Here is a 12,069-nt window from a genome sequence, read left to right as displayed (position 1 = left end):
AGGAGGCCTCAATTAGTGAGTATGCGAAATATTACAAAAATCGGGGAGGAGTCCTGTATTGAAAATTCGCTCCTTCATTAATTGTGGAAGCTCCGAGCAGAAAGATTTGGTAAGTAAATGTGTATATTTTCTCTTCTGTTTTGCATGCTAATGAGGTGGGTTTTTTTTTTAGTCGTTTTACTTGGCGTAGGGACATTTGGTCAGTTGTAGGGAAATTTTGACTACGTCTGTAGGGACATTGCCGGAAAATGGTTAGCAACACTGGCGGCTACCAGACGTAGTGAGTCTACGCTCATTCATGTTCACTTCTGTTCGCGTTTATCAGTACGCGTTTTGTTTATAATGTGTTATCTAGTTGGTGTGCTAGTGCTTTATTGTGTGTTAATTGTTATTCATTCATTAGTTATTGAGCTAAACAAATATAGTCTTGAACATCGAGTTTTTATGTACGATAATTACGTGAAAACAAACTCTTGCAGAAAGGTGGTCAGGCAATTACGAGAGACAGGATCTCTTGAACCTAAGAAACGTGTTGTATTGCTGTTGAAGGAGGTCATTTTCAATATCTCTTATAACACACCAGGTTAGTGATCACTATTATTACTTTTAAATATCATTTTACGCTTTCGGTTCGGTTTATGCGCCGGGATGCTGTCTTCCCTTTCTGTGAACTGAGGATAAAGTAATCGATGTCTAATCTAAGATTAGATGTCAGAAATAAGGTGCCAGAAATATTTGTATTTGGGAGGACACCTTTTCCAGGATCCTTGCGACAAGGTACGTGCTTATTTCAATTGTAATTGTAACTGTAACTGTAATTGTGAAAAGTGGAAACATTACAAAACAAGCTGTTTCTGTTACGGACTTCCTCTAACGCAATTTGCCGGGGCCTGTTGCATGAAGGTGGCGCCGACCGGCCGACACGCTGGCGGTAAATGACTGAAATAACCTCCCTGTAGGTCTTCAACTTCCGAGCCCTACATATTAATTTTGGAAAAAATATGAAATTATAATTTTATGTGATTTCAAAAGGTAGGAAATGCATTTTCCTTCCATATTTTGCCACATAATGATGTAAAATTATATTCAAAATCGGAAATACTCAAAAAACCTGCATTTCATTTGCTGGCACTTGAGTCTGCATTATGTCATAATTTATGAAAAATATACTTATTTGAAGAGAACAAACTTTAAAATATTCGATACCTCTCACATAGGTGATAAAAGATGAAGTTGTAGATATGCCTATTAGGATGGTTCTTTTGTGTGTGCAAAGTTTACAAACTAAATTTGACATTTTAACTACTGCAACAAATAGAAATGCCATTATATACAATGAATTTGAATCCAAAAACCCAATACAGTTTTATATTGAAATCTTGAATTTTTATTTATCACAAATATATGTCTGCACATTACAGAGGTTAATTTCATACCAAATAACAACTCTAAATGCATTTTGTATAAATCCTTATCCACTTACTTCGCAGAAAGTTCCAGAGTATCCCTCTCTGCACTGGCAAGCAAACTTGTTATCCATATCAACACACTTCTCGGTTCCTTCAGGATTGCAAGGATCACTCAAGCATTCATCAATTTCTGCTTCACATTGAATGCCTGTTTGTAATATAATAAGATTAGGCATCAATACACATATGTAACAAATATTGTCACAAAATCACATTTGTAAACAACTTTGTTGCTGATACTACAGTGATGCAAATTTAAGTGAAGTATCCAATACAAAATATTAGGGATGGGCCGATATGAAATTTTGGCCGATACCGATAAAGTACCGATACCGATAACCAATATTCTACCGATCCGATATAAAATTAGAAATGGTCCTTGAAGAACCTGAAATGATCATTGATCTCCTTAATAAATGTGTGTCAAGGTGACTGCAGTGCAAAAGAAGTTGAATAGTTAGAGATTTACTTTTTTAGAAAGAAGGGCATGGAGATTATCCATAAAAATTACAACAAAATGGCAGAATTTTGCACTAAATAATAAGATATTTATCGATATATCGGATCGGTAAAATAATCGGTAATATTACCGATAAACCGATACACCGATATGCCTATATCGGCCAATACCGATAGAGTACTGATTAATCGGTCCCATCCCTACAAAATATATATTTATTTTGTATTAGTGAGATGTATTTCATTATGTTATTCTTGAGGTAATTGCAGTGTTAAGGATCTACATCAGTCTACAAGTAGCACATTTTATGTCACGTTATTACTACTCTTAACTCTTGATATAAATCATTTATTAGCTGTTTGTAACTATTGTATTCCAAACAATGTTTAAGTGCTCCTAACTGCTGAAATTGTAAACAATTTTTTTGGCATTCATAACTGTTCAGATTCTAAATAATTTATTCACCTTATTAGATTTCCATATAATTAGTATTTAATTATAAATAAAATATGCAAACAAATGTCAACAAACATTATTTACACAAACTATTCTCATTTTTGAGCTGAAGAAAGCTTTATGTGTAGTGAATAAACATTGTGTGGCTATATAAATACTTATTGCTTTGATTTCTTTCATAGCATAATAATTTTAAAGTAAAAACTATTTTTTGTCAAAGTAAAAATACATTTTATGATGCGCTCTGCTCTGTATCAGTTTAGTTTCTTTAAAAGGATGCTTTGGGATGATAGGTTAATGACCTACAGTCAACTAGCACATGCAGGATTTCCTTTTGGAGGGGGCTGGAACTGCAAAAGCAGATATCACATAGCGGCATCCTGGGTAGGGGGAGGATACATTGTAATTATAATTTTACGCTTTTATTTCAAAAGTTGTTCAAAGATAAAAATGGCAATGGAGGGAAGGGGGTCATTTTAAGGAGAGTTTGAATTCACCAGTTTAGTTTTTCATGAGTTCATTTGCTTTCATTTCAAAATTTTGATTTTCTCAAAATTTCAGGTTGGGCTGTAGTCCCATCAGCTCCCCTCCCCTGCATATGCCAGTGTCTACAGTACCCAATCTTGGTAATGGAGCTTTGGCCTTCAATCAGGGCAATCAGTTGTCTCCCTTATCCTTTGAACATCCCTCTTCACCAAAGCATAATTTCAAATAAATCTGTTGTAGACATTATGTAACTGAAAAATGAAGCAAATCTCTCAGACCTTCAACAATATTGTTATTGAAGAGAGCCAACATCATAATGCCTCCTAAGCTTACCTAACATTTCAAAGAAGGGAACGGAACTAATATGCATCATGCTTTCTTATGCTTACCCACAAATCCTGGGCGACATCGACACACAAATCCATCCAACATATCAACGCAAGATCCTCCATTCTGGCAAGGTTCTGACGCACAGTCATCCACAGTGTGCTGGCATCTCTTTCCAGTGTAGCCAGGTTCACATGTGCATTTGTAGGCATTTACTTCATCCTCACACTCTCCACCATTTTCACATGGATTACTGTTGCATTCATTGATGTTATTTTCACAAGATGCTCCTACAAAAAAAGAAAAATGCATTAAGAATTAGTAACAGCCTAAAAATGTTGATGCTTGAGGTTGCTTTATTCACTAAAATGTTTTCTAACACAAAACATACTACATGGAACATATTTTGTTTGTGGAAAGATGGAGCCAAGGATAAAAATCACCAGAATAAATAAAACTTAAAATAGGATTGATATTTCACGAACTTCACATTGGTATCATTAGATTCATTTCTAAAAACAAGAAACCATTTGCCTTATTTGGTCAGTTAAGTTTGTTTTAAGTCCATTTTATGCCCAGATAGGTTAATCAGAACTGGACCTACAGTTTAAAGTTGGATCTGAACCACTCTGTACCTACATTGGATTACAAGGTGATGTTACCACCACACCACATGGGAGGTCCCTTTATTTCGATATAATATCTAGAAATTAGGGATGGGACCGATTAATCGGTACTCTATCGGTATCGGCTGATATAGGCATATCGGTGTATCGGTAAAATTACCGATTATTTTACCGATCTGATATATCGATAAATATTTGATAATTTAGTGCAAAATTCTGCCATTTTGTTGTAATTTTTATGGATAATCTCCATGCCCTACTTTCTAAAAAAGTAAGTGTCTAAATATGCAACTTATCTTGCACTGCAGTCACCTTGAAACACACATTTATTAACGAGGTTAATGAACCTTTCAGGTTCTTCAAGGACTGTTTCTAATTTTGTATCGGATCGGTAGAATATCGGTTATCGGTATCGGTAAATTTTATATCGGTACTTTTTCGGTATCGGCCAAAATTTCATATCGGCCCATCCCTACTAGAAATATATTTGAAGGTGGGGCAATAAAGTTGTGGGTAATACTGTTGCCTTTTAATTAAGGGGTCGAGGGTTCGGTTCGCAGTACAGCCACATTGCACAGGAGTTTGGATCTGTGTAGCTCCAGTCCCAATTAGCCTATCTGGCAAGTGGACTTCAACAAATATCTGCAAATGTCTTTTTCTTGGAAACATGTATTGACATACAGAGACATGGGGTCAATTTTCTCCTGGAATTTAAATTGATGGAAAATAGAGAAGTTATATAATGCTGGAGAATAGTGTAATCATTAAAACGAAGCCTCTACTATTATGTAAAGCAAAGAGAGAAGGAGTATACTTATATATATATATATATAAGTATACTTATATATATATATATATACTTATAATGGATAAAAGCAAGGAGGGACAAAAGGGCTAAGTAAAAATCAAATAAGGTAAAAGGAAACACTCACCGGACAGTAGAAAAATTCAAAATTTTTGCTAATTTATAGCATCATCGGTGTGAGAAGAAACAGAAGACGGAACCTGTTTCTTCTCACACCGATGATGCTATAAATTAGCGAAAATTTTGAATTTTTCTACTGTCCGGTGAGTGTTTCCTTTTACCTTATTTGATTTTTATATATACTTATATATATATATATATATATACAAAGAATACTCTCTATTTGTACATTTGTTTACAACATTCTCTGCTCTTCTAAAGTTTCTGCAAAGCTAACACCACAAATAGAACTCTAAGAGAGCCCTACAAACAGGAGGATTAAAATCTATATAGAACAAATGAAATACTTATTCTTTTTTAAATTAAGACAAGCAGAACCTTACCTGTCCATCCTGGATAACAGATACACTGGTGAGAGAACAGCCTGTCCACACACATTCCATGCATGCAAGGGTTGTCAGAGCAAAGGTCAATCTTCTCCTGGCAACGCTTTCCTGTGAACCCTGGTGGACATGCGCAGCTGAAATCTGCCACGAGATCAGTGCAGTTGGCTCCAAGGAGACAAGGTTTCTCGGCACAGTCATCTGCAACAAAACAAATATTACATATTTATATTCTTTATATTATTAAAAAAAAGTAATGAAAAATTCAACACATTACACACCATTTTGTATCCACAGTTTCCATATCTAATATTTGTTGATTTTTAGATTACTACTTAGAACTCTGAACTTATATCACGGCGAACTCTCCTGACAATTCCTGTTGAGACCGACTGAATGTCTCAGCATCATATCACAGGATATGTTCAGGATAATTACCAATGTTATGGTAGAATTACTAAGAAAGTGGCAAATCTGATTTCTGAAGTAAGACTATTAACTAATTCCAATAATGAATATCTAAATTTCAACATTTCAATCAGAGATCATATATTGATTTACGAGGGCTGGAGCATAAGTCACGGCAACTATATTTTTTCTCAAAGTTAAACGCTGGTACCACAATATGATTGTATGTCCCGGGGAACATGGCACCCGCAGTATGTGGACACATCACTTGATGGTAGTGTGATGAATGATTATTGTACAGAGGGCAGTGGTAATTCATTGTCAAGTTGACCGCTGCTCCTTGACGTGAACAGCTTTCGTGTATCAAAATACCCTTTCTTGAGGAAACAATACCAGAGAATGTCACAGGGAGCTGGTGAAAACTGAGGAAATAGTGTCCTACCATAGTATGCACCTCTTTTGCTCCATGTAATGCTCCTATGCTTTCAAACTTGTAAACACGTGGCACGATGCTATATTTAAGGATGTTTTGCTCGCTTCCCTATTCTACACCTGGTACACATGATCTGCATTGTTCATACATTGCACATTCAATACACTGTCCTCTTCCATTTATGTATTTCAGATGTTTGTGCCAGTCCCACATTCTCGCGAATAAAATACTTGCTCTTAATGTCCCCAATTCTTGCTATTCCATAATTTCTCCTTTATGCTGTGAATAAATCTAGTGTACCCTAGCAGTTTAAAGGTAAAGTTTCACGTGCACTTTGCATGATGTCATGAATAGGAGAGGGGATGAAGGTGTAGGGACCCACACATTCTTGATCTCTGCCATTTTCTGGAAGGGATGTGATCAGCACTATGCTCTGGCCACCTTTACCACACAGGGTTGCCCCCAGGTACCCATTTATTCGAGGCTGGCTGTACTCTAGATGCCTTGTACAGGGATAAGGCTGGAAAAATTCTGACCCGAGGTCACCCACTCTGGGAATGGAACTGAGTCTCCCGCATGACAGTCCGACAGGGCCGGACAGGGACTGCAAAGAGGATGGTGGCATTTTCCTCAACAGGGTACCCATTTGTGAGCAGTTGGGAAAAAAGGGTGCCGAATGTGCATTTTCGGAAGGGTGCTGAAAGGGTGCTGAAAGGGTGCATCAGATTTTGCTCGGTGACCCAGTGGGCCAGTCCAGCCCTGCAGTCAGAAACCCTACCAACTAGATTACCGTGGCTCCCACCCTAGCAGTATACATAACAAAAATCTCAGCATCAATGGGAAAGTGGCTAAGTGGATTTTTCTTCACGTTGGGAGCATGTTTTCCAAAGTGGTTGATGATGCTGCGTGTTCTTTTTGTGGAGGAAATACAAAAAGCCTATGGCTTACCGCTGTTAATTTCACATCTCTGTCCTTCCCATCCAGGCAGGCACTCGCACTTGAACCTTCCTTGCTGGAGGGCAACGCAGGACCCTCCATTGTCACAAGGGTTGCCGTTGGCAGTGCAAGGGTTGATCTGGAAAGAAAAAAAATAAGAGTAAATCCATGTGGAATTTTACACTGAAAATAACAAAATATAGAAAGAAGTAGTGGATAATTATTCTACATAGGAGATTATCTGAAACAGAAAGGATACTTCCAGGGTGTTTACAATTTCATAAAAACAAAATTCCCCGACTTTTCCAGGTTCCTTCCAGACCAAGAACCAGCATTTGCCAGACCAAGTCATTAGGGCAAATCATGTTTTTAAATATGTGTGTAAGAAGGTAACTATATTTTCGGTAAACACCACACTTAAAAGAGTCCCAGTTAAATAAGTTTTTAGAATACTCACTTCACAATTAAAAGTAATAACAAGAGGCTGAATAGAAATTGACTGTTGGATAGGGGTATCCAAGGTGATCTTTTATGTAATATCTGTCTCATATTGACTAATGGTTTTATAGCATAAATAATACATTAAGTTATATGCATTAATCCTAAAACCTATCAAATATTGCAACAAGAAAGTGCTAATAATTTCAACAGCCAACTGCTGTAGTAGATTTCTACTTGGAAATAGTTCAAAACATAACTTTTTCCTAGAGTAGCTAATATACAGTTTCTACTGTAACTACCGGTATACCCAGCATGTCAAACTGAAGCATAATTTGTCCACAACAAATTTCAAATGTCTTGCTTGTCCTATTTTGCTTTGTCCAAAAACCTACTTCTAGTACACTACTACAGAAATGATTTTTTTCCTTCAGAAAAACAGTAAATTTCTCTGACATTTCCATGACTTTTTTAAACTGGTAGACACCCTGAGTCATGGCTACATTAAAGTGAATTGTTTCTGAATGACAGTAAAATGACAATAGTTTTATTGCCCAGAGGTTAAACAGGACTCAACCTAGAGTTTTGATGAACATCCTTGTCAAACCTTAAAGTACACATGGAACTCAAACTAGGGTAGATGTGCACATACCCCATTTCATCCCATCCTTCCCCTGGTGTGTTACACATATACAAATACTTCATCTCCTTTACCATTTCACGGATGGAGACACTTACTGTTAGGTCACAATCCAGTCCAGTGTAGCCAGACCGACAGAGGCAGGTGAAGTTGTTTATGCCTGGTTCATCCTTGCACATTGCTCTCTCTGGACATGTGTCGTTCCTACAGTCCGATCTTTCTTCTTGACAATTCAGTCCAGAGTAACCTTCAATGAAAGAAATTTAAATGCTAGAGTTTGGTTAAGTACAGTGAAAAATTCAGTGGAATTATTAGGAATGAAGATATTCATTGTTTACATACACAGTGCATTTTTTAAAATCTGAACTTGAATACTGGAATTATTCAGTAATTCAAACATTAAGTTTATTCCCCTTGAAATTCCTATTGAAACTAATGTTAAAAATGCATATGTAATTCAAATTTTCTAAACCTTTTATTTGGATAATTCAAAGGCAGCTATCCGGAGACAGCCGTACGGAAGAGAAAGTTTACGTTTTCCACTACGCAACCTCCACAGTCTCCTCAATAACTTGGGAGTGTCCAAGTGTATGTGATTTTATGTGTTAATTCAGTGTACTTACTTAAATGTGTTTTCTATTTACTAGGAGCTTAATCACTATTGTGAGAGGAATTGTTTTTGGCTTACGCTACAAAACCATACAAAATATGGCAATTTTTATGGTAAGGTCCACTGCATGTTCATTATTTTTGTTTTGTTAATTTTCTGGAGTAATGCATGTTTTTGTTAATTTGAATTTTGGTAATCCAAATTTTATTTATAGTCTACTGTATAAGCACTAACCCACATGACTAAGAGAAAGTTCATACCAAAACCCATGCATTCTGAAGCTAAAATGGTAAAAGTGAAGAAAATGTACACATTGCAATGTCATATGAGGACTGAATAACAAGAAACTAGTCCTTTTACCTGCTGGACATTCACATCTGTAACCCTGGGGCAAGTCGATGCATGTAGCTCCATTATAGCATGGCTGAGAGGAACACTCGTCAATGTCGATCTCGCAGTATCTGCCAGAGAAGCCAGCCGGACAGAAGCACTGAATGTCATGGCCTGAAAAATAGCACAAAACAATCAATTTCAACACTGTAATGTTGGTTCTAAAATCTAATCTCAAATATTATATACAATTTTGTAACAAACAGTTTGAATGTTCGCTATGTTTGAAGTTTAAGATCATTTTATCCATAGAAAAGCTAATCGGGATTGGATCAAGAGCTTAAAGTGGTGTCTGAACAATTGTGTGGTTCAAATTCAAATTTTCTTTATTAAAGGACGAGGTTCCGCCTGTGGCTGTTCTCCCACCTAACTTCCACTGGTTATCAAATCAGTAACCCCTTGATTACAAGGTGATAATGTTACCACTATACCATCACAAAGCACCCCATATAGTTATTAAAATATTGAAGTCTACTCACTAGCAATTCTAAAAAATATATACCGGTATATTACACCAATATTTAAGGGACAAAACACTAAAATAAAAGTTCTGAAATATTTAAAATGCTGTAAAATTTTCAATTAAATGAAATAAAGACTAAAAATTTAGAATACATTATTTAGGTATCTTTTAAAAATTGAGGGAAATGTGTTGAAAATGTTTAGTGTTTATTCCATTTAATTGAAAAATTTACAGCATTTTAAATTGTATTTCAGTGAAATAAGGAAAATGTTTGGAAATAAACATTTAAAAATTGAGGTGAAGCCACTAAACAGAATATTACAGACAATTCAAAACTTAAGAATTTGTCTTAAAACAATTCTAAAGTATATTTAATACACTAAGAGTTTAAAGAATATTGCCACAAAACTGTAAAAAACAATCACTCCATTTCTTACTTCTTGTGAGTTGATAGTAATTGTACAAGAATCAGCAAGTACTATTACATATAACTGAACAATACAAACAACTCACCCATAGGTAGACAAAGGCCACCATGTTGGCAGGCATTTTCTGTGCACTCAACAGGTGTGCATTCCTCCCGGCCCATTGCCGTTATGGAATCTGTCTTCATGTCAGTTGGACACTCGAAGCAGCTTGTCTGGCCAGCATGAGGCTGGAAGAAGTTCTTAGGGCAGGGAGCGCAAGGAGCTAGTCCAGTGTCAGAGTATGAACCAGGAGAGCATTTGGCTGTAAGGAGAAATGTGTGTTATATCCCTTTTACAAATTATGTTATGTAGCTTCATGAAGAAATTTGGTAGCATACATACTCATACTCTCACACACACAGAAGCATACACTTCATTCTTCCTCCCTCCCTCTCATATTCTGATTCACTCTTTCATATTTTCTCTCTCTCTCTCTTTCTCTCACACACATTCTCACCCCTCTCTCTACCTCTCTATTATCTCTCCCCCTCTCTCTTTCAACCTCTCTCGTATACTTTTTATATCTCTCTCTTTTGTTCCATTAATTTGTCACATCACATATATGCTTCCTCCTCAGTAAGAAAGCATGTGCTATTTCGACCAATCAACCAAAAGTTGAATATAAACAAGTACAAATTACTATAATGTTCAACAGTAACAAAATGAATTAATGAATTGGAGATAATTAGTGCACATAATAGCATTCATGTTCACATACACACACAAAAAACACAGTAAGCAACAGTTATACATTCAAATCTTGGCTAAGATTTTATTGCATGTGTTATATACAGGGTGTCCCAAAAGTCTCCATACATAGGGAAATACACAATTCATGTTTATTTTGTGAGTGGCTAAATGCAGTTTTCAAACCACTGGATCTGGAGAGGGCCTGTGGAATGGACAGCACAGTATTTGATTTTTACCTGTGGGGACATTTGAAGTCCATCGTCTACCAGGAGAAACTCGGGGATATGCTTCATCTGAAAGCTCGCATCATCGATGCCTGCACTCATGTATCATCAGATATCTTGCTACATTTTTGGCAAAACTGGCATGAACGCGTTGATCTGTGTGAGATTTGATTGCCACCACACTGAGAACATTCTGTAACACAACTGAGTATGTATCGAGACTTCTGGGATACTGTATATATATCTTACCAAGTTACACAGGAGACCAAATCATCTATTTTTTTACTTAGAATATATATAGTCAACAGAAAGGTATCTGGCTTGTCTTTATATTCAAGTATATCACCAACTGTCCCCAACATACTGGAAAATCTAGGTCCCCATTGAAAGCTAAGACCAAAGTCAAGAATGATGACCACTATACTATGCTCAAACCCTCTATGACAAATAAGAAAACTACATTCAAGTATCTGCAGAAAATTATTATTAACAAAGGGAATACCTCGACAATAATCTATTCCTGGAGCTGATGGCTGGTACGTGAAAGTGTTTCCAGGACAAGCCTGGCAATCCTTGAATCCTCCTGTTGGTGGCTCTCCAGTGTAGCTGTTACGAGGACACTCCAAGCACGGGACCAATCCAGTGGGCGAATAAGTTCCAAAGCCACACACAGGAACGCAATCTTGTATGCTCTTGGAACCTTTGAAGGACACAAAAAAAATAATTATATAAAAATAATAAGCACCATGTAGATCAACTGTTACATGATAGGAATAGAGACAAATTAATAATGATGCATCAGCAGTGTCAACAGTATTAATACCTTAATGTATAAGTGTTAATTCTATCTCCTATTCAATAACACAAGTAAATAAAACTGAGATAAATGGTTGTATTAATAAAATTGAGCAGATGTCCATAAGCATATGGTACCTTTTCTTCACATAGTTTCTAATGTAGCGACTTATACATGTAGCAACATTTTTATGGCCTGGGGACACACACACGCACCAGCTTTTGAAAACATTTGGTGGGCTCAAACACTTGAGTTAGAAGGTCACAAAAAATCTCATAAATCGTCCCTTCCAAACATTTTGCAACACTAAGAGGCGGGGTAGATAAAAATCATAATTTTTATTTAAATAACCTTTTTGATTATTTTTTTAAATAGATTTTTTGGCTTTTTCTTTAAAAAAACACTTAAAATTACTTGTATGGCTTTTGGCACCATGCATACA

The 12,069-nt window shown here is 36.3% G+C and overlaps 1 protein-coding gene across 5 annotated transcripts in view; it reads right to left on the bottom strand.

Annotated features, from left to right (window-relative positions):
- uif (sushi, von Willebrand factor type A, EGF and pentraxin domain-containing protein uif) overlaps nt 1-12,069 on the bottom strand; it is a 227,839-nt gene that overhangs the window by 42,832 nt on the left and 172,938 nt on the right. For all 5 annotated transcript variants that reach the window (XR_014443858.1, XM_083142169.1, XM_083142172.1 and 2 more), the window contains 8 exons: nt 11,334-11,531; nt 9,964-10,179; nt 8,958-9,101; nt 8,086-8,234; nt 6,922-7,048; nt 5,133-5,333; nt 3,261-3,488; nt 1,484-1,617 (listed from right to left, as the gene is read on the bottom strand). Coding sequence is in view for 4 of the 5 variants with exons in the window: in XM_083142169.1 (XP_082998295.1) it covers nt 1,484-1,617; nt 3,261-3,488; nt 5,133-5,333; nt 6,922-7,048; nt 8,086-8,234; nt 8,958-9,101; nt 9,964-10,179; nt 11,334-11,531 (1,397 nt within the window). In the remaining variant the exon portion in view is untranslated. The remainder of the gene's footprint in view (nt 1-1,483; nt 1,618-3,260; nt 3,489-5,132; nt 5,334-6,921; nt 7,049-8,085; nt 8,235-8,957; nt 9,102-9,963; nt 10,180-11,333; nt 11,532-12,069) is intronic.

The sequence above is a fragment of the Lepisma saccharinum genome, chromosome 20 (assembly GCF_977018435.1).
Source record: "Lepisma saccharinum chromosome 20, izLepSacc3.1, whole genome shotgun sequence".
Taxonomy (NCBI): Eukaryota; Metazoa; Arthropoda; class Insecta; order Zygentoma; family Lepismatidae; genus Lepisma; species Lepisma saccharinum.
The sequence above is the reverse complement of the archived record's forward strand: the minus strand, read 5'-3'. Positions and strand labels throughout refer to the sequence as shown.